At 36.1% G+C, this 24,127-nt stretch overlaps 1 protein-coding gene across 1 annotated transcript in view; it reads left to right on the plus strand.

Annotated features, from left to right (window-relative positions):
• LOC150101607 (uncharacterized) overlaps nucleotides 1-24,127 on the plus strand; it is a 278,417-nt gene that overhangs the window by 232,826 nt on the left and 21,464 nt on the right. The window contains exons 10-11 of the mRNA XM_090399855.1: nucleotides 2,778-2,889; nucleotides 15,135-15,476. Of these exons, the coding sequence (XP_090255981.1) occupies nucleotides 2,778-2,889; nucleotides 15,135-15,476 (454 nt within the window). The remainder of the gene's footprint in view (nucleotides 1-2,777; nucleotides 2,890-15,134; nucleotides 15,477-24,127) is intronic.

Raw genomic sequence — 24,127 nt, forward strand, 5'->3', positions numbered from 1 at the left:
TCCAGTCATTCACAATTCTCCATCCAAAAAAATCTGCTTCTCTTCCTTGTTCACACCATCCTTATATGCTTTCCATCTTCTCCTATAACATTAATACTATAACAACCCCTTACCAACTTGTATGTCTATCACATAAACCCTTTTCTTCCTATCCACTAGACTCTGCAAATTGCATCTTCTCAACATTTTTCTCATATTCAACATTTTAGAGACCAGCAATTATCTTAGTCAATTGCCTGTAGACTTTCCAATATGCCTTCCTTTTGAAAAAGAGGTGACAAAATTTTTGAAAAGTGGTCTATATGTGGCTGAATCAAGGCCTTATAGTGTTTTCAAGTTCCTCACAGTATTCTTTTCATCTGTTTTTGATTTCCAGTTCTTCTGTTATTACTGCTCCATTCCTGTCTTTAATGAGATTCAATTTGGGCTTAAACTTGTGCTTTAGGTCACAAACTAAACGAAACATTTTTATAATTGTGCCTCCTCATCTAGAACTCAATCTTTTCACATTTATTAGTATAAAACTTTTCTTTGTCCTGCCTGAAGGCTCTTTTGACTTCTCTCTGTAATTTCTTATGTTCTTCAGTCCCTGTGTCTTTTTGTTTTGTTTTTTTAACTGCCTTCTTTCAATTAGATCCCATGTTGAATCTGATATCCATGGGTCTTTTGGTCTTCCTATTGGGCTGAGATATTTCTCAGATATATCCTGTATTATAAACCTTGACTCCTTCACTCCTTCATTCTCTCAAAAAAAAAAAAAAAAAATCACCCAACTGAGTTGATATTTCTTATGTGAACCCACTAGGAATAACATCCAGTCTAATGGGATGTGCCTGACTTTGGAAGGTTTGGACTCTTTCTCACTTTGGCTCTTAATGGTCTTTACCATAGTCTGCTCTGGGACCAGTATGCACATCAGAGATTCTTGTCTGTCATCATTGGAGAGCCAGGATGTAATCAATCTGGTGCCTTGACCTATCAATGCTAGATGTCCAAGTATAGTGCTGTTGCAGGTGTTTCTAGAAGCAGGTATTGGGTAATAACTAAGCATTGGCAAATTCCAACAATTTTTCATCATGGGTGTTACCTAGACCAAACATACTACACTCAGGCCTAACTCTCATACTCTTTCCTACTTTTGCATTAAAATCTCTTAAGATGTAAAGTACATCTCTCTCCTTGGTAAGCAGAAAAATCGTGAAGCTTCAAGATTTTAGAGAAGTTTCAAGATTCTCTAAAATCTTTACTGTCACATCAGAAATACCGTTAGGTTGATAGCTACACATCAGCTTTTATCATTGGAGTATGCTATTAACTTCATGGTTGGCATTACACAATTCAGTGTGTGTGTGTGGGGGGGGGGGGGGTAATATTTCTGAGAACTCTTAAAGTGACAAAAAAAAAAAACCCCTGTGCTATGCAAGTGAGACTTAATGCAAAAAAGAGGATGCTGGTTTCCTTCTCTTTTAGAGAAATAATTCGTTCATTGAAAAGCAACTTATTGCATATATGGATTTTTGTGTAAAAATAAGCATATAATTACATGTACTTATTCATTCTGAAAAGGATATAGACATTTTGTCTGATTTTTCAAAAAAAAAAAAAAAAAAGGAAGGAATTTATTAATTGTAGCATTATTTTAGTAACTTGCAATATTCTCTTTATGATCAGCTTAGTCATTTGATATTAGATCAGAATTTCTGATTGCAGAAATTCTACTGCTGAGAAGGTTGTTTTCTTGAAGAATAAGGCAGTTTTACTTTGTTTGGCTTTCTTCTGAACAATTCTTTATGCATAAGTGACACATTCGCTAGATACTTTAAAAAACATGAATATTGCATGCATGCACGCACACATAGAGAGAGAGAGAAAAATGTAAATTAGCTGACAGCTTGAGTCAAGATGTCAGCTTTGTATTCATAAGTCCATTAATACATTCTTGCTGTCATCAGTAAGCATGAGAGAATGGATATATTTGACTTTTCAGACTTGGACTATGAAGTCTGTATATGCAATAGAGAACATACTAGCCATGTTTTTGTGTGTCACTCATTTTCAAACTGTATCGTATTCTTTCTTTTTCCCTAATTATGAACAATGAATATAGTTAACATCATCATCATCAAATTCCTGACATGTACCCTAAAGGGGTGTACAGGATATCATAGTACTACATGAAAAATTTACATCACCACTAACTTCCTGTCTACAATTTTCCTCCGAATCAATCTATTACCTGTCAAGACTCCAACATTATCAGATCTTATATTTGTGTCTTCTAAGGCACTTTTTTATTGTATCAATCCACCTATATCTTGGTCTTGCTCTAGGTCTTTTTCCTGCCAACCTGGCAGAGAACACTTGGTTTGCTAATCTTTCTTCTCCCATTTTGCTTAAGTGACTATACCACCTAAGATTAAATCTGCTAACACATTCCTGGATGCTAATAAGGTCAAGTTCTTTCCTAATATTCTCATTTTTAATATGATATTGCCATTGATGCCATCTGTTCATGCCCCTAACCTTTCTCAGTACTCTCATATATGCGGTCTCTAATGTTTTATTTCTAACCCAGCTCTCAGATCAGTAAGTTAAAATTGTTTGAACACTGTCTTGTGACAGTGAGGTGCAAAATAGTATCTTAAAACTAAAGATTAGAAAATCACTTAACAGTTCTAACTTGCACATCTCCTGTCCTAACTGTATTTTATAATTTTATAGTAAATATTTTATTAATTATTATTGTTATCATATTGCTATCTCTTGTATTATTTTAGACTGGAAGAGAAAGATAAAACTCTAAAACAGCTACATGATGAGTTAAACAAACACAAAACAGAAATTGTGTCATTAAAAGAAGGTCTAGAAAATGAGAAGAAAAAAAATAATGTAAGCTACTATATTTATTTAATTTCTTAATTTACATTGATTGTTATTGTCATCGTGAGAGGACTTTCATGGGAGTTCCTTATTTATTGGAGTATATATCATACTGTGCTTTGGTAGTGCATTCCACTCCCACTGCCCAAGAAAAATATCTTTCAAACTTATAAATTTCCTTTCACATCATTTTTATACAGCTTCTAGGTATGGATTTGTTTTTCCAAGCCTAAAGATCTTCCTTTGATTTGATTGAAATAATCTCTTCTGTATTAATTCATTAAAAACTCCTTAAAGAGGGAGCACCAAAGACCAGTTATGGACTTACTTCCTCCTACAGTAGAAATAAACATCTATCTCTATTGTCCATGTCTTCCTAATCTTAAAATAATACCCTGAAATTTCATTACTTTGTTTGCTAACAGGTTCTATATTATCTCCATCTTTATTCTTTTCTTCTTTTCAGATTGTAATAAAACATTGAAGTGGAAGTTCCACCCACTCATCTGTTTGTATTGCTAACTTAATTTAAATCCTTCTGGAGAGTTGCAATAAGAGCATTACTCCTCATAGTTCTCACCCTTGCATATCTGTGGATTGAATATCTCCCATTAAACCTCTCACAACACCTAAGTTAAATGCTAACCCTTTAACAGAATCTTGTGGAACGCTACCACTGTATTTACTTGAATATAAATTGCACTTTTTTCCCCGAAATTAAAGTTAAAAAATCATGGTGTGAGATATATGCAGAGATTTTTGGAACTCAAGTTTATCAGGAAAAAACAAAATTGACGTTTATAATTAAATCCTCAGTATTCATTGTAATTTATAATTGCTCATATTATTTATAAAATAAATGCATTTAAATTTTAATTATCAAAATTATTTACGTGATCATCCGCTCACCTTCATCGTGCAGTATAGTTGAATTTTTTAGCAACAATGCTTCTATGATTGAATTAATTATTTCTGGCAAAATCATGTCCAATGCTCTCAAACTCCAGTTGCATAACAGTTCTAATGATGGTCTCTTAATCCACTCCATGCAATCCAAGATCGAGTAGAAGTCAGTGCTGTCACTTTCACATTTCCTCTACTGGTTCCTTCTATCTCTATGCATATGATTAGTGTGGTATTAACAAATAATCATGCGACTCAAAACTGACTATGTTGAGTTGAAATGTTGATTTTTCAACCAAATTCCAAAATATCTGAAACTGCCATAACAACATTCACTATCTATTTCTTAAAGTTTTAAACCTTTTTCATGTACAAACTATATGCTAAATATTTTAATTTCTTTTTTTTGTAAAGTATGTAAAATCAGGGTGTGTGAGATATATACGTGAGGGCAAGTTATATTCGAGCAAATACAGTAGTCGCTTTTTCTCTTCTTTGCCGTTCTTCATTCCTCCCCTACCATACATACATAACTTACTGATACTTATCAGATGTCTCCTTTCAACTCTGTAATCTATTATGTAGTCCAGTTTTCCTCAGTTCAGATACTAGTTTGTTAAAGTCCTTCACAAATGTTAGATATTATTTTATATTCAACAGTCAGATTAATTTTATTGCCCACTGTGAATACTCTCTTTTGCCTATTCAGAATACTCTCTAGAACAAGCAGAGCACTTTTTTTTCTTTTTTTTTTTACTTATCTCATGCCTCCAATAATTCTAGAGAGTATTTTGCATTCTCACCCTTAAATAATCCAGAAATTAAGGCTGAAGACCAATACAATAAGTTAACAACCTTTTGTTGGTTGGATTCTTGTTAATTTTTTTATTTATTTCAAAATATGCATTCTCCTTATCTAACCATATTGTAATATGCAAATAAATCTAAAATGACTTCCTTGTCCCTTAACCATAATAAATAACATTATTAGTTTTTCTGCTTAGAATATACAAATAGAATATCCTTGATTTTAGTATTTTTAATATGATTATAAAAATAATTTTTATTCCCTTAGTCCATGTGCAAACCAGCATTTTTTATTCAAATGTTTTAGCATTTTCTAAGCAGATGTAAGTGTTCTATGACTAGTTGTGGAACACCTGTTTGGTTACAAGAAAGTGGGATACAGCCATTCAGTATGAAGAATTCAGGATATCTGGCCTATGACATTATGCTCTTGAAAGTTTGAGAAATGGATGGATGACCTAAGATATGACAAAATCATTTATTTCTTTATGGGAAATTTGGGAACATCCTTGGAAGTTAAGGGTGTGTTAGGAAGCATGTGAGGCCCAAGTTCTCATTCTAATGAGTGTGTGGAATGGGTTATTATTCAGTATGCTTAGCATCATCAATAAATGTGTTCATAGAGATGTGTGGTATGTAGGCAATGTGATATGGGAGGGTCCCTTTTTCATTTGAGTTTTGAAATTCCTTCAAGGAGCCTTCTTAATTATACAGTATGGTGCAAAAAAAAAAGCAGTATTGAATAAATACAATGATATATGTTATGAAGTATATGGGTTTATTAACAAAGAAATATATGCTTATACCTGATATCTACATCCACAACTATCGGTGGAATCTTAATCAAATAAAGCATTAATGATGGTGGATTATGTACTCAAAATGGACACCTTGTCTTTCAAGACAGGTTTCATAGTGCTCATCTTGAAGAACAAGGGTTGGGACATCTGCTGGACATATTGTGTAATTTTATCCCTTAGTTTATCAAGGTTTGAAGGTGGGTTAGTTATGGTAGAAAACCCATTCCTTCAACACACTCCAAACGAAGGCATCAAGTGATGTGAGAACATGAAGGGGTACAAGACTGATGTGTGACAGGTTGCTCTGTACTGTTGGAATACCTGTGCACAAAATGGAATTTTTTTTTTTTGCATGCCACATCCTATGCAAATCTTGGGCAGATAGAACCAACACACATTCTTGATGTAGCGTTTGCTATTCAAGGTCAAGGTTATACCACCCTCTTCAATGAAGTAGGGCCCAATTATGCATGGCTGGAAACTGCACACCATGCATTGAAAAGGTTTCTCTTGGACAAATTCATGTGTCGACAAACCAAGAAACCCTGTTAAACACAACCCACCTGAATGATGTATGAAAAGGCACCCACCTCCTTAAGAATTCTCTGTAGTGACTGCCTCAGTACCACTGTTCAGTGTTGACTGTGTTTCGGAGCCTGTAACACTTGCTCCAGCACACACCTGTGATTCTCATTTGTGTTAACAGCTTGTCTTCTCCCCAAATGCCCTTTACATTGTGGCAGACCATTCCTGGTACATAAGAACCTCTCTATTGAGACAACGACAAGCAAATTGCTCACAAACATGTTGCAGTCTTGGACCATTTGCTCTGTCAAATCTGTATGAATGAAAATAATGCTGACCAATACAAGTTTTTTTCTTTCAGTGTCAACAACATTGCTACAGCTAAATCTAATTCCATTGACTCTAGACACTCTTCCTATTAATGTGCATGTAGTCGAACAGCATATCTCATATTCCATGTACTGATGGGGATGTTGAAGTTCAGTAATTTTTTCTTTTTTTTTGTGCCATACCATATTAATAATTTCCATCTAGTATGCTGAACAATTAATATACATAAGAAATCAGTTAACACCATTTAAGACAAGTGATAGTACCAAATTTTATTTCAAGAAAATGCCAGTATATGCTATTTATGCAGGAGTTAAATATTTCCAAGTCCAAGAAAGTTATTGAAGAAAGGAAGACCGAGGTGACATTGATCCCAAGATGTGATTAAATGGAATTAAAATATTTATTTAGCACTCTCTTGGAGCATTGTCCTTATCCCATTGTCATCCCTTCCATAGACCTGGGTTTGATTCCCATCTATGATGTGAGGAACCTTTATCTGGTCTCTTTCACCTAAAGGTGAGTTAGCTGGTCTCATATGGAGGTAGAGGGTTTTTTATTATTACTCGTGACACCTCCAAGGAGTCCGTAGACTCATCATGGGGGGACACCTACTGTACAGCTCTCCATGTTCACTACTACACATCGAACGTCTACTACTAATCACCTACATCAACGCCATCTACCGACCACCACCACAACTAGTATTTTTTATCTGTAAATTGCATGTGTTCTGAAGGGCTGATTTGTCTGCATGTGGGATGAAAAACACGAATTTCCGGGAGAAAAAACCCTGCTACCTCCATATGAGATCGGCTAACTCACCTTCGATTGAAAAAATTTATACAGGGGAACAATAACCTCTCTATCCCTGCTTGTTAGTGTGCTCTTTAACAACCATATAATCTGTGCTGGTTTGGTTGCCTTTGCAAAATGCCTGTAAACTTGAACTCCTTGTCCTCATCAGTTTCTTGCAATTCAGTTCCATCAGTATAGTGCACAGCTTCTGATCTCTTCCACCTTACCCTTCGCCACATTAAACTGGTAGCCATTTATCTTTTTCTATATTGCTAGTCCATTTAATTCATCCTGTATCACCTTCATTTACCATCGCCCTACCCAGTTTAGCTTAATCAGTAAACAACTGAATATTTTCTGTATCATTGATATACAAATTAAACAACAGAAGCTGAAGTACTGAGCCCTGTGGTATACAACCGGTCACTTTCCAGTTGTGTACCACAGGACTCCACTCCTTCAGTTTATGCAATATTTCTATGTGGAATCTTGTCAAATGCTTTTGCAAAGTCTAGCAATATCACTGTGTAGCCATTTCCCTTATCCAACTCCATTGTCACTTGATTATAAAAAAAAAAACGTAAGCAAATTACTAACGCAAGACCTACCTTTCATAGAACTAGGTTGTCCCTTGTAGAGTATCATCTTCCTATCCACCCAGTCCTGAACTTCTGTCTTTTACTAATTTCTCTTAACCACTGCTCCTGAGATGCTGATTGGCCTATAATTTGTTACTTCTGTTTTGGAGCCTCCTCTATGCAATGGGACTATTTTGCCTTCTTTACAATCCGTTGTTGGCACCTTTCCACTTCTTGTGCCCCCCCCCCCCATTAGTAGTATTTCCCTCATGTGACATTGCTGATGTTTCAGACACAAGAAGCCCTGGAGATGTCATGCTGGTAGTATGAAGCTACTGTTTCTAACCAGGCATCCAAAGGTACCAAGCCTCCTGGACCACATGCAGCAACCATGGACAATACACAACCCAAAAAAACTCCATGCTGGCTCAATCATCACTTGGAATAACAAGGATTGCGTAGATTTTTTGGAGGAGGGCAAGCTACTAAAAATAAGTTAGTCCCCTAAACAACACTCTCAAGATCTGCTCCTTAAAACCAAAAAGACTGTCTAAATCCAAAGCCGAAGTCATCGGCAAAATAGCCAAAGACAAAGCAATCAACATCCTTACTCTCCAGGAAACCTACATTCCTGGCATGGCTCTCAAATGATTTAAAATCCCAGACCTAATTCTCGTGTCTTATAACTGCCATCCCAAGCATGACTTAGCAATCTACATCTGGCCAGGACTCGAGGACTAACCTAACGTGTGTCTCAATCAGAATACTCCATAGGCATTAAAATTCAAAATACCACCATCTACAAACCACCATTTCATTATCTGGCATGACCAGATAGTCCAGCTGCCACTTCACAGTGCTATCTATGTTGGTGACTTCAAATCTCACACACTATGTGGGACTATTCCTCTAGCAACGAAGATGATAATCTGGTTAACTGGATAGATACATATAAGATATATTTTATCTATGACGCCAAGCAAGAAGGCATCTTTGATTCAGCCAGATTTAACAGAACCTACATCCCAGATCTGTGCATAGTCTCTAAAGATGCTGATGACCACCCTCTTCCAACAACTAGAACCATCCTGAACAGATTTCCTAACAGCCAGCACTGTCCTTTTCTATGATGTGCCTTGGGTAATGATAGAAAATATTATTAATATACAGATTACATAGCAATGGTCCAAATCCCTAGAGCGCATCACTGGTCATCTTGAATCTGACAGATTCACATCCTCCTCCATATACCACTTTCTGATACCTGCCTGTTAGCCACTCACTTATACAAACTGATAGTTTAGATTTCAATCCCACATTCTGTAGTTTATGCAACAGCCTTTCTTGTGGTATCCTATCAAATGCCTTAGCAAAGCCCAGCAGTAACATTATAAAGTATGAGCAATTGTTAAAACAATGACCTACCTTTAGAAAATCCATGTTGTTTCTTGCAAAGTATTTGCTGTTTGTCTGCCCATTTCTGTATGCAAGTTCTTGCCAATTTGTCTAAAATCTTAGTTACTCCAGAGATACTGGTAGGTCAATAGTTATCATATTGGAGGCTTAATGGATTGTATACAGCACTTAGAAATTATTAAAACAGAATTTAATACTTCCTATATTTCATCTCAGTCACTGAGACATCTTTAGGGATTACAAAAAAACTAATGAAACATATACACATACCACACAATACTAAGCCCAACCACGTGGGTAACTCTAAAGTTCTATCTAGGTGGAGTGCCCTCTAAGGGTGGTTGTAGATGGCCTGGAATGTAAGGTGGGATCTCTGATAAGTGTTTCCTAAATCTTAGGAAGCTTAATGCAACCGTATTTATTAAGATTTGGTTGATTTCTGAGAGCTGCTGCTGATTCTAAAAATAGTCTCTCTTTTTTTGAATTTGTTGAGGTGGAGCTTGGTAGTTTTTTCCCATGAGATCCTGTGGGTTGTATCCAAGACATGGTCAGCCAGGCCTGACTGACCATAGTCGTGGTTGTAGATGTATAACTTGTGTTCCTCCAGGCAGATGGTTGCTGATCTGCCCCATCTGTCCCAAGTATGCCAGCTTACAGGAACAGGGTACTTTATAAACTCTAGGCACTGAGAGAGGAAGCCTGTAAGCTGGCTTACTTTGGACAGACAGGCAGATCAGCAACCATCTGCCTGGAGGAACACAAGTCATACATCTGCAACCACGACTATGGTCAGTCAGGACTGGCTGACCATGTCTTGGATACAACCCACAGGATCTCATGGGGAAAAAAAACCACCATGCTCCACCACAGCAAATTCAAAAAAGAGAGACTATTTTTAGAATCAGCAGCAGCTCTCAGAAATCAACCAAATCTTAATAAATACGGTTGCATTAAGTTTCCTAAGATTTGGGAAACACTTATCATCAGAGATTCCACCTTACATTCCAGGCCACCTATAACCACCCTTAGAGGGTGCTCTATCTTACATTAGTTTTTTGTAATCCCTGAAGATGTCTCAGTGACTGAGGTGAAATATAGGAAGCATTAAATTTTGTTTTAATCCCTTCTGAGTGCTGTAAACAATCCATTAAGCCTCCAGCATGATGTCCTGACAACACTTAAGCCTCTACATATGGAAGGTCAATAGTTAGACACATCATTCTTTGCACACCCTTATGCAATGGGATTATTTTATGTTCTTTCCATTCCAGTGGGATCTTTCCTGAGCCTGAGAGCCAAATTAATGGTCTAGACAGTTTGACTGAATGTTCCTTGAGCACACATGCTGATATCCTGTCTGTCCCATGTCTGGCCAAATTCTTATCCAGGTTATATAACAGCTCTGACTTCCTTTTCATGCATCTCTATCTTCATCCACCAGTGTAGCGGCAATAGTGTGCTCTGTTACATAATAGATCACCATGATATTTTGTTGGAAGTTTTTCTACTTGGTTATAACATAAATTAAAGATACCAAGAGATAGTACAACACTATATTCAGTCCTGAAGATATTTTCAGGTGCAAACTTTGTTTGCTCTCACTGGGATAAAGGATTAAACTAAATTTATCATAGTCTAACCTAGTGAAAAATAAACTTTCAACAGCTTGGTTTAATCCTTTATCCAAGCGTAAAGAAACAAGTTTGTGCCTGAACTATTTTCAGGGCTGGGGCAACTCATATCAAGAAGCTAATGACTTTACATCACTTGCCTTGGTATCCTGTAATGCAAAGCACATCTCCTTGCAGACACGTATAATGCTATGCATTATGAGAAGGGTCACTACCCAGACTGGTTTCGACCATTATTAAGGTCTCATCAAAAAAAACTTCCAACAACTTTCTCTAATCCAGAATATTTTAGTAAGGTGTGACACCTTTTGGCTACTCGTATATGAAAATATGACTTCTGCATTACTTCAACCTTATCACTAATGAGACCTCAACAAAGCTTGTACACCATGATATCTTAACTCTCACTTCACCATGATTGATCTTGGTGAAGTTAGCAATCATTATTTGAACTACTCATCTGCTTCTGATACTAGGGTACCATATGCCAGCAAAGTTGTTCTGCATTCATTCTTTTATTTGCAGCAAAATGATAAAACGAATTTGATAAAAAAAAAAAACAGTGTATGGTTGAGATACAACTAATTTTAACAATTAAAAATATAAAGTATAATTTTTACGTTAAGAATATGCACATAGTATAGTTTTTAAGAATTAAAATATAAACATAATTAGCAAAAAAAATAATAATTGAAACAATGCTTGGGAGAACCTTCTGTCTTATTGACAAACAAGTAGCTGGCTATTATAATATCACTGTTCACGAATGTGTTATAACGACAGCTTTATTGAACTAATTTAAATATTTCAAATAAAAGTGTAAACAATTATTATTTGTGGGTTTTAGTTTTTGTCACGCTCCGAACTTGTTGCTCTTAGTTCTTAGCAGGTTACCAGAGCACTGAGTACAGGCATACCCTGGTCATGCAACATATTAGGCTCCAAACTACTGTTGTGTGGCAAATTTCTTCATATAATGGATCACTGATTTTTTTTTTTTTAATTTTTATTTGTAGATGCATTTAATAGTTTAATAACGTTTTTAAGTAATCATATATGTTTGTGAATAAAGCTTATTTATGTCAGATATACAAATGAAAAATTTATAACTTTTGCAAAGTTATTTTGAATAATTTGGCTTAAGGGGAACATGTCAAACAATTTGGTCATCAACCTACACCATTAAGTTTTTTCATTTCAGCAATAAGATTATCACGTTTACAGATAACTCTAGGATTAATTAGTGCAGAATTTTTCACTTTACTTCATTGAAGAACTTCATCTTTGTTTTTAAACAATTGTAATAATAGTATTATGAAGTAAGTTTGGATTGCAGCCTATTTAGGTGGTTGATGTACCGTCACTAAATTTAGTAATTTTAGTATGTAATGTAAGAGGTTTGTGTCTTCTTTTCAGTAGAAGTAACAGCATCCTTATTTTGAATTTATCTGCCATTATTAACAACAATAAAATAAATTGTTATAAACAGTTTATAATTCACTGCAAAACACAGATGTAGCGAGCAGTGATGCTGTAAACAAACAGTTCACAAAAATTACACACGGGTTGATACTGCAGTGTCCTGTAGCTACCGTGAATCTGTCATAGGAGTGAATGCAGCACCGTATAAATGGGCACTAGTCATAATTGTAAGGCACCACACGAGTGGATCTTCGTAATGGGGGGGGGGGGTATTACTGTACTGCATTTGACATAACAAAAATATAAACAAGAAAAATTTGCATTAGTCTTCATTCCTTGTAACTTGTTGCTATGTTCTTTAATTCAGGTGCTTCTAATTTAGGGAGGTAAATTAAAAACAATTTTTTTTTTGAACAAAGTGAATAGTTGTAATTCTGTATACACAAAAGAAAGGAATGATACCTGATCGATAACTGGGCATATTGCCTCTGGTGGAAAAAAGTGGAACTAGGATGCTCTGAAATTTTTAGTTCAGCTGTAGGATGACTTCAAAGTTTGGTTGATACAGAGCTCACTGTATTAGGATAGTTTTTGGATGGAAATTGAGGTGGTCGTAAAAATGTGTTTTAAAATAGCTACTGTTCGACCACAGATACGAGAACCTCATTTGACTTGGTGCCAAGAAGAGTCAATTCATGTTGAAGGGGAGAAAGAAGGCGATGTATGAATTGATCACAACACGAGAAATCATGTGCTTTATACGTAAAATTTTCGAACTGTTATACAAGCAAAATAGTTATCACTTTATAATCTACAATATTAATAAAAGAGAAGTTAATTTTCTGATGTGTAATAATAAACAACTCATCCCACAATAATGATTGATTACCCTATTATCGGAATGGATTCTCCTTCTGACATGTGCAGAAGTGTCGAAGGGTCTTTCATCTGTGGGTATACAGTATTATATGAATGATGATTGCCATTTTATAACTGATACTGAATACAGCCATTTTTTTTATTCTTGTAGTGTACTTATCTTTCTAAATTATATATAAAAAAAAACTTATTTGAAACATAGTTTTGTATGATTTAGTAGTGTTGCACTACTTTGATCTCTGTTTCAATAAGATGAATGGTCCTTAATGACCTAGCCAGGATCACTTGACTAGTGCACTTGCCTGCAAGGGTCACTTGTGTTGCAGTTAGTCTCCTTCCCCATGGCTTGGTGTGGTGCTAGTATGGCACCTGGAAGAGCCTTTCATTCTATTCCTGAGCACAGTCACTGCTTGTTAGAGAGTGAACATCCATGTGTTGCTCAATTGTGGTTGGGGAGTTTTGTCACTGAAACCAACTTCCTTTGAGTATGAATAATTTTATATCCTAGTTTATAAGGCCCCTGATAAACTAGAGGATATAAAATTTCCCCAACCCAATGACATCTAGAAACCATTGCAGTATCAACTGAAATACAGAAAAAAACAGACTGCAACAAACACACCAGCCTTCTTTATATTGTACTGAACTGAAGTTAATGCAATGTTAAGAAGCTTTATTGCTGTCCCCTCAGGGAAAAAATGTTACCCTTTTTCATCCAGAAGGAAGTGTTCACAGATCTAAAATCAATTAAAAAAAAAAAAAAAAACTCCATTTAGGGGACCATTCTTATTGAGGAAGCAACAGAGGTACACTGAAAAACTACTTGCAACATCTGTTGGTTGAATACCATTTGGTCATTTCTGGTAGAAACCAGAAATATCATGATTTTCTTTATGGCTGTCATGGTCATTCAACAGCCTAAATCACCAACATCAGTGAAAACAGGTTATGTCAACTGCCCATTTCTGATCCCAAACCCCTCTGTGCTGCTTTAATGTAGGAGCATGGTCATTATCACAGCAGAGCAACGATTAAGTGCAAAACATCAAAATTCCTCACTTGTGAGGGAGATCACCTAGCCTGCTCCAGAGCATGCCAAAGATGGAAGGATGAAAAGGAGATACAAGAGGATGAAGTTGGTCATTGGGAGAATAGATGAAGATTGCTGGCTATGCCATATTCAAACCACTCATTCAGTTAGCTACTTCATCCATTCTCCTCAACTTTACAGACTCCACGTCCTGGAGTCTGTAAAGTTCCTTGCACCAGCAGTTTAGCCTGCTTTTGACAGACAAGGTAGATCAGTTAACATCATCTTCCCTGAAGAACACTAATTAATTCTGGAACCATTTACATGGAAAGTTGGGACCAGCATACCATATTCTGGATGTTCCTTCACACAGAATTAAATGAAAGAAGACATCTTTACTAGAATTCTTGTTAAGAATTGGCATTGATTGTGAAGCACTCCTCCAATCTAAACAAGTGCAGCTTCATTAATTTGCCAGAGATCTAGAAGACAGTCATTCTGTGACCAAATAGCCTGACTTAACTTTCAAAGTTTAACTTTTATCATTATCCTTCCCTTAGAAGGTCCCATTAGCTCTTTTTCTGTTACAATTTGAATTGTTTCTACAGTGATCTAGTTGGGTATTAAGTGCTGGTCACAGTTGTAATTTGGGCTCTGAAGATGCTGGATAGAAAACCAGTGAAATATTAGTTAGTTCAATAATTTGTAATTTTATTTCTTTTATATTTTTATCTCTTGGTGTTTGTATCATGAAGTGCTATTATCAATAGCCAACAATACCTGAGCATTTCTATATGTTACTTCTTGTGAACTTCACTTTTCAGTGTTCACTTCTAGTGCTAACTTCACTTTTCTAATATTTGTTCAAACTTCCTTGCCCATCCTGCTTCAAATAATAATAACATACAGTAATTTACCATTTATCTAATCTTCAATTAATCAACTCCTGTGCGTCAGCCGGCTTACGGTAGACCACCGTGCAAATGCACGTCACTTAAACCCTTCAATTATCAAAATGGCAAATTGCCTTTGTACTGCTATTACTAATATAATTAAAATACTAGATTTTAGGTTAATATCTCTTAATTTATTTTTTGCATGAATTTTTACTGGTTTTTTGAAAACTTTATTTCAGGAGCTTAGAGAAAAAAATTGGAAAACAATGGAAGCAGTTACATCAGCAGAGAAACTGGCAGAAGAGAGAATTCAGCAGATACAAATTGAATCAGAAGAAAGACTCCAGCATCTAATTGAACAAATTCAAGAGGAAAGAACAGATAAAAAGGTGTTAAGTCAGAAGTTAAAGTGTGTTGAAGAAAAATTAAGGATTGAAAAAGATGCCAATGAAAAATTAAAACATTGTGAAAGTGAAGCTCTAGAAAGGATAAATCAAATACAACAAGACTATCAAACAAAACTTGAAAAGATAAATGAGAAGTCAGAATTAAAAGTTCAAGAAATACAAACCATTACACAGGTGAAATCTCAGTTTAGTATTTTGTGCTCTTTTTTTGATATTAGATGATTTTAAGTGATTCTTGTCTTTATTATAAGACCTCCATGGAGTTTAGACTCATCATGGAAGATCTTGCTGTCATTTGGTTCATCAAACCTTAAGCTCATTTGCTATTTCTGCACTTGCTGCACACTTAGATAATACATTCCATTCAATACCCACTTAATGCAAAAATCTCCTCACTATCCTGTTTGCATCCTCCTTATGCATCTTCCAAAGTTAGTTGGTTATTCTGCCCATCTTCTCCATCCCAGTTCTGTGAAAAAATCTTCCACATTAATCCAGTAACAGTCCCTTACCAACTTAAGTCTCAATGAGGATATTCAAATTGTATTTCCCAATCTTTCTTCATAGCCAATCATTCCACAGGCTAAAAACCACTCTAGTCACTCTTTCCTAGACTTTTTGGTATATCTGTTGCGTGCAGATTATGAAATTGCACAATTTATGGAATGTGCAACATTTTTGCTCATTCCGTGAACTGTATAATGCGCTTGTACAGTTCGTGGAATGTGTAGAATTTTGCACAATTCATGAAATGAGCATTACGTTTTCTGCTCATTTCATGAATTGGGGAGGGGGGACAGGATCTATCTGACCCTTTGATTTATGTCATTTACGGTAATAAGGCTAACGACAATCCCTATAATGGTCTCCTTCCTTTTTAGTTTCTCTGTGCATCTTTCACATTGTTTGAATTCAGAAACAATTTGTCGTGGAATGTTATTGTACTTTTCCATTATTTTCTTGTGGGTTTTTGTCTCACCTTTGTGACCAGCAGAGAGATGAATATCACGAATGATAGAAATAGGGGATTCATAAATCGACCATTTTTTGTCACTACTTTCGTTACACCTGCCAAATTTGATAATATAGCGTACTTACTTCTAAGACGATATTCTTGTCTACTTCTTTTAACGCCAGATCTATTATCATTTAGAAGGTTTATGACATATTGTTTGAATTCATTATTCCATAAGATATCACATTCTCTAACAGCGTTTTCTAAATCTTCCATTTTGGATGTAGGGATCTAAAATTTAACAAATATGGATATTTAAAATCTAAAATATCACTTTATTAAGTTAATAGTGACGAATCGTCACATTATGTAAGAGGCAACTTGCAGTAACGACCAATAAGAAATGCTCTTTTAAACCTAATCATCACATATTATAAATGCTGTTCAAAACCTAATCGTCACATATTATATAAGCCACGGGTCTTGCAACTTGCAGCAACAACCAATAACAAATGCTCTTCACCAGTTTATCATGAGTTTCTGTACATCATGTGCTGCTACTGTTTGTACCCAATTCATGTAATGAGCAGAAAAACGTAATGCTCATTTCAAAATTCTGCACATTCCACAAACTGTACAAGCACGTTATACAGTTGATGGATTGTGCGATTTCATAATTTGCACGTAACATATCTACATTCACTTAAAAACCAGATGATCAAATTCTCACAGTAATCTATAGGTAACTTGGTTGACACTTTATATATATATATATATATATATATATATATATATATATATATATATATATATATATATATAAACTAAACTTCCTTATTTCCACATGTTGATGTCTTCCATGTTAGTTTCATAATCTGTTTATCCTCACAATTTTACAATGTGCTTCCCCCCCCCCCCCCCCCAAAAAAAAAAAAAAAATTATCCACCACTTCCCTCCCGCCCTCAATATGTTATCTCCTTAACCTACTGTAATTCTTTTTTTCACCTGCATTTTGCAACATTGAATTGACAACTCCATTCATACAATCTATTCATATCCTTAGCTACCAGTTTGTATATGTTGTATCACATTTTTGCTTTACAAATTAAAAAAATCCACTGACACAGGTGTTAAAACTTTTCTAAAACTACATCTGCTCTGCTCCTCATAATTCCCTAAAATGCAGTTCCCTTGGATATACTAGTGACATTTCTTTTCTAGAACACTCTCCTCCCCCCTCCCTTCTCTCATACCTAACTTGCTGATACTTATCTGATCACTAAACTCTTATCCATTGCATTAATTTATCTAATTCTATTTATTCCAGTTGAATTACAAACTTATGAAGTGGAATTTATCCTTTGCAAAATGTAATACTTTACATACATCTTCCTCTTGCCTAGTACTTTTGTTACTATGTTTTGTTGCATAAGTAGATCACTAAATGAAAATTGTTTTAGCAAACTTATACTGAAAGTCAAAGAGAATGCTAACTGAGTTCTGGATCATAGCCCTCACTAGTCCCCCTAAAACATTATGCAATGCCAAATGGGAGTTCATGTCTCCAGTTTGAATGGGTTGTTCATTACATAAGGGTAACTGTCGGTTTAGCTAATGTGGAAGGGATGTTGGAATGCATGTACATAAATGCAATAAGGTAAGGAGATTTTGGCATTGGTCAGTTCGACTCGGCTAAAAATTATAGGTATCAGTGAGACCTGGTTGACTGAAAATGATATAGTTACAGGGATAGAATGTAAAGGATATTGTATTTTTTTTATATAGGGAGGATAGAAGGAACAGGACAGGAGGTGGGGTATTTCTGATGATAGCTGAAGAATTACAACCAACAAAATTAGAAGTTAGAGGACTTTAGGTCTGAGGGAGATGGTTCATTTGAAGCTGTCTGGTGTGAGATAGAGACAAATGGGGCCAAATATGTTGTTGGATGCTGCTATAGACCAGGGGTTCATAGAAGATGTAGATGCCATGTATCGGCAGATTAGCATAATGAGTGTAGGCTGAACAATTATTAAGGGAGATATTAACTATGGGGACATTGATTTGGGGGGGGGGGGAAGGGGCATGATGAGATGGAAGTGGGATTTAGTTAGATATACAGTTGCTAAGGGATAATTACATGTTATAGGCACGACAACAGATTCGAGGGTGTTGGATCATCTGATAACAGCATCAGAAGATGTATCCATAACCAAGGTAGACATTGCCTCCAATTGGGGAGGGTGACAGTGCGGTCTTGTTCCGGAAAGTTGCCAAATGTGGAGTTCTCTCTCTCTCTCTCTCTCTCTCTCTCTCAAGAAGGGGTTTATGTTCAACTCCTAGGCTGGTGATTATGAGAGACTGAGGAGTCATCTTGGAACAGTACTGCATGGCAGGTGGTCAGAGATTGCTTGAGGGTAGCAGTATCAGACTTGCATACTCAAGGTCAGGAGGATAAACCAAGTTGGAATTAAGTGGATGAGTAGGGATATAACAGCTGCAAAAGAAGAAAACATTGTGGATGAAATATAAAGAAAAAGGTGATCGGCATACTCGTGAGCAGTACAAAGTGCAAACAAGAAGGGTGACTAGTACGGTAAGGAAGGGAAAATCAGACTATGAGTGAGAATTAAGCCAAACAGGCCAAAGTAAACCCCAAAGTGTTTTTTTGGTATGTAACAAGTAAGAAGAAAAATGACTATGGTAAAATGACTTTAAACAATCTCATGGTAGGAAGGTGACTGAACCAAAAGAAATAGTTGAGTTGCTGAGAGATCATTGTGCAAAGGTGTATCATCCAGGTGGTGATTTTACAGTTGCTGATGTTGGAGAAATGCATATCAACATTGAGGTAAATGAAAAAAAAAAATGAATGTGAACATGGCAGTGGGGCTTGATGGCATATCTGTCCTTTTACTACATAAATGTGCAAGAGAATTGGCTTTGTCTCTAACAAAATTGTTCAATCCATGTCTCAGCTCTGGCAGGGTTTCAAGGGAGTGTAAGAGGGTAAGATAGTACTTATGCATAAAGGCGGCTCCAAGACAGAGGTAGAAAACTACAGATTAATTAATATATCAGGAATGGTTGTTAAAGTATTGAAAAGTTGGTAAAGGGTAAAATACAACAGTGGGTGGATAGGGATGCGATACTCTATAGTGGGGATCGTAGCATTCTAAAGGGTAGGTCCTGTCTTAGTAAGTTATTCACATTTTATAATAAAGTGACAGCAGAAGTGGATAAAGGTAATTGCTACATCATGATACTGCTTGATTTTGCCAAAGAATTTGACAGAATTACCTTGATGGACCCGTGTTTCATTCAGGATTTCTCCATGAGTGCAGGTCACAAAGATGCCTCCAACGATCTCAATCTTGAGCCTCTCTCTTCCATGTTATACCCATAGATTTCACTAGTGGATCTTCCTATCTTGTAGGTGGTCTTCCTGGTTTTCTCTTTATTCTTGGTTGCCAGTTGAGTATTCTATATGTCCATCTGTTATCCCTGAGTCTGGCTATGTGACCTGCCCATCTCATCTTGCTTTTATATACTGCAGTTACCACATCTTTTATGCCTGATCTCTTTCTTAGTTCCATGTTTCTAACATGTTCCATTCTGCTGATGTTACAAATCCTGCGTTCTATTGTGCGCTGCGTTATTCTGAGAGTCTCTTCTTTTCTTCTCATGTTCCATGTTTCTGATCCATATGTGAGTGATGGTAGAATATCACTATTAAATAGTTTTGCCTTCGGAGAGATGTCAAGATTTGGATCAGTAAGTGTTTCTTTTAGTCTGTTGAATGATAGCCATGCAGCTTTCTTTCTTTCTTTTTGCTAGTTCTTCAGATAATTTTTTTTGTTTGTCCTAAGTACTTGTATGAGTCAACTTGTTCTATAGGGATGTTATCAATACATAAGTGTGATTGTCACTTGTGTAGATGTTTTTGATCCATTTTGTTTTTTCTAGATTCATTTCTAAGTCTATCTTACTGCTGTTTGTGTATACTTTTTCACCCATTTCTTCTAGGTCTTTTGGGTTGTGGGATATCAGTACTAGATCATCGGCAAACATAAGAATTTGTAGCTTTTCACCATCTATGCTTATTCCTCCTTTCAGGTCTATTTTTTTCAGAATGTATTCTAAAGTGCTGGTAAATAGATTTGGGGGGATTACATCACCTCGACGGACCCCTCTCTTTATAACTATATTTATTTATAGGTTGATCAAATAGGGTTATTTATGTGGTCTGATTTTTGTTAATTTCTTTTATCATGTGGATGTAAGTAGGATCCACATTTATTTCCAGTAAGGCACTGATGACTGGATTTTGTTCTATGGTATTAAATGCTTTTTTAAAATCAATAAAAAGGAAACATAGAGGGATTGGGTATTCTCTGTATTTTTCTGTTAGTTGTGAAATGACCTGGATATGATCTATTGTGGAGAAGCCTCTTCTGAATCCTGCCTGCTCTCTGCTGGAGTTGTCTTCTAGGGTGTTTTGGATTCTGTTCAGTATTACTCTGTTCATGATCTTATATATGTGAGAGAGTAGACAGATTGGACGATAGTTTTTTATGTCTTCCTTGTTCCCTTTTTTGAATAGAAGTATGGTTTTTGAGGTTTTCCATTCCTCTGGAATCTTTCTTTCTTTGAAGTACCACGTGAATCTGGCAGCCAAGGCTTTGAAAATAATTGGTCCACCTTGTTGGATTTCTTCAGCCTTAACATGATCAAGTCCTGAGGCTTTTCCTTGACTCATTTTCTTAAGGGCATGTTCTATTTCTTCTGGAAGTACATCTGGTATATTGCTTGGTTTTGGAATGATAGGTTCTGAAACTTGGCACTTAGTTGCATAGAGATCATTATAAAAATTCTGCCCAATTTCTTGTATCCTTTCTCTATTAGTATGCTTTTCTCCATTTTGATCCTGTAAAGCAGATGGAATTGACTGTTTAATTTAAAATTTAAGTCTTTCTCTATTTTTTTTTCAGGCTGGTTTTTGCCTACACTGCTTCTCTTAATTTTTGTATCCTGAAAGCTTTGTAGTCTTCTGGAATTCTTTTCCTTAGTAATTTACAGATAATTTCGTATTCTAGAAAATTTTCTTCAGTTCTTTTCTCTTTTTCAGTAGTTCTAGAGTTTGAGGTGAGAGTCGTTCTCTTTTTTTTTTTTTTTTGTTTCACAGGAATTTCTGATTTTTTCTTGCACTCGTTGAATTCATTAATAAAGTCAATGAAGTCATCATTTATGTAACAGTTTTTAACAGTCCATTCAGTCTCTCCTATGTACTTCCTGAACTTGTGGTAGTCTATTTGTTTGGGTTGTCTTTTATGGTTTGATGTTTCCCTGATATGTTTTTTTTTTTTTGTGGTCTATTGTTATAATGGCACTGAGGAGTCTGTGGTCAGAATCTATGTTGAAGTATGTTTTGCCTATTGTACCAACATTTTATACCAGTCTTTTACAGTCTGTTAAAATGTAGTCAATTTCATTTTTTATGTCTCCATTTGGTGATTGCCAATTCCATCTTCTTCCTAGGAGTTTGTTGAAAAAAGTGTTCATGATAAAGAGTTGTTCAGCTGCAGCAAATTCAGCTAATCTCTCTCCTCTTCTATTTCTTTCTCCTAGGCCATGTGGTCCTATAAACTTTTCATCTTCTTTTCCACATCCTATTTTGGCATTAAAGTCACCACCACCAACGAATGTGTATGTTGACTTATAATTTAATGCCTGTTCAAGATTCATGTAAAAATTTTCTATTTCTTGATTATCAGCTACAGATGTTGGAGCATAGCAGGATATTAATTATATTGTTATATTGTTCTCTATTCCAATTATGAGTACACCTATTCTTCATGATATGTTACAAGAAAGGATCGACTTGGTGAGCTTAGATTTAACAATGAAACTCACTCCGCCTTGTTTGCCATTGTTTAAGGATGCTCCAAGGAGTATCTGTGAGCCATTGTACCATCTTGCTGTCAGGTCTTTCAATCTTTTTGTTTCATTCACTAGCAGGATATCCAAGTTGATATTAGTTAGTTCTTTGATTAATAAATCTATTCTGTAGTCTCTTGCCAAAGTTCGAGTATTGAGGGTACCGATTGCCATTTTCATAGATTTAAGAGGCGGCCTGTTTTCATCTGCGAGATTCTTAGCATCCCTGGCCACACTCGGTGCCTTACCGCCACTGTAGAAAAGTGAGTGTGGGCAGCGCAGGACTCGGGGCCGTTTCTGTTGTTGTAGTGGCATCTTTGCTGTTGTCGCCAAGGAATTTGACAGAATACCACATGGAAAATTATTACAAAAACTGGATCAAATTGGAATGGATATGAGGCTAGTAGCATGGATGGGGGAAGGGGAATGGCGGACAGACAGACATCAGAGAGTAGTATATGGTGGAGGAGAATCTAGGAGATTGATGGTGACTAGTGGAGTACCTCCAGGTTTAGTGCTAAGGCCACTTACTCTTTAATTTTTATATCTGTTGCATAGGGCAGGGGGTGTTCAATGCACGGGCCACCTGTGGCCTGCTGAACTCTTTGACATGGCCCGCCAGCCATTTGGAAAAAAAATAACTACTTAATATTAAAACGTGATTAAATAAAAAAAAATAATTTCAATGAAGCCCTGAGGCCACTAAGCTATACTGCGGTATTTAGAATTGTAAGATGCTTTCCAGATTCACAAGGAACACTGTGCATTTGATATTTTACACAAAATCCTATAAAAATAAATATTAAAAAGACATGCTTCTTCAGTCATCTACTAATGGCAAGTGGTACTTAAGTACTAGTCCTAACATCGCAGGTAGATGGCTGAAGCATTAGTTCGTTTGAGTGCGCTGTGTAATGCATTCCAGATACATCTCGACGGTTCTCAATACTTCGTTATTTTCATATAAATACAAGAGGATCTCATCCTCAGTCAGTCAGTCGTGAACAGTGTGATATTTGTATATAAGCGTGCACAGGTTTGTCGTGTCAGCCATAGCGTATTGTGGCTATGGCTGACATCTTACACTATTGTAGTTTTATATTGTCAAACTTTTTTCATTAGTGTGAGATACATTCAGTGGATAATAACCAGTACATGGCCATTTTGGATAAATTTTTGGGTTCACCTTCCATCACTATGGCATCTACGAGTAAAATGCGTAAATCAAGTGATTCTTGTCGGATTTTTAATGAAAAGTGGGCCAATTTGTACTTTTTTGTGCCGATTGATGATAAGCCAGTGTGTTTAATTTGTTGAGTCATTGTCAGTATCAAAAGAATACGATGTAAAACAACACTGAGACAAAGCATGCGTCCAATTTCCACTTTCAAGATCGGCTTCATGTGGACAAAGTGAACCAGCTTCAAACTGATTTAAAATATCACCACGGTACGTTTAAAAGGTAGAGGGAAGAGAGTGAAGCGTGCATCAAAGTAAGTTATGTAAAGCTGAAAAAATTGCTAAAAAATCAAAAGCCTTCTTGGACAGCGAGTTTGTGAAAGAGTGTCTCATCGCTGCTAGGGAAATTCTTTGCCCAAATAATACGTAAGTGTTTAAAAAACTGAGTTTGTCTCTGGTACCCGTAGCACGATGTGTCAAAGAACTTGCCAATGACATTGAAGGAACTTTAAAAAAATGGTCATCTGAATTTGCATCATATTCACTTGCTTTAGATGAGAGCACAGATGTGAAGGATACAGCACAACTGACTATCCTTGTCTGTGGCATTGATCAACAATTCAATGAGATAGAAGAACTGCTAGCGCTTGTACCTATGAAGGGAACGTCGAAAGGCACTGATATTCTTGACACCACCAAGAAAAACACTCCAGCATTTTCACCTCAGCTTAACCATCCTCGAGGGTAGTAATT

Source organism: Typopeltis vanoorti, chromosome 11, assembly GCF_054136105.1.
Source record: "Typopeltis vanoorti isolate ZY-2024b chromosome 11, IOZ_Tvanoo_1.0, whole genome shotgun sequence".
NCBI classification, from domain to species: domain Eukaryota; kingdom Metazoa; phylum Arthropoda; class Arachnida; order Uropygi; family Thelyphonidae; genus Typopeltis; species Typopeltis vanoorti.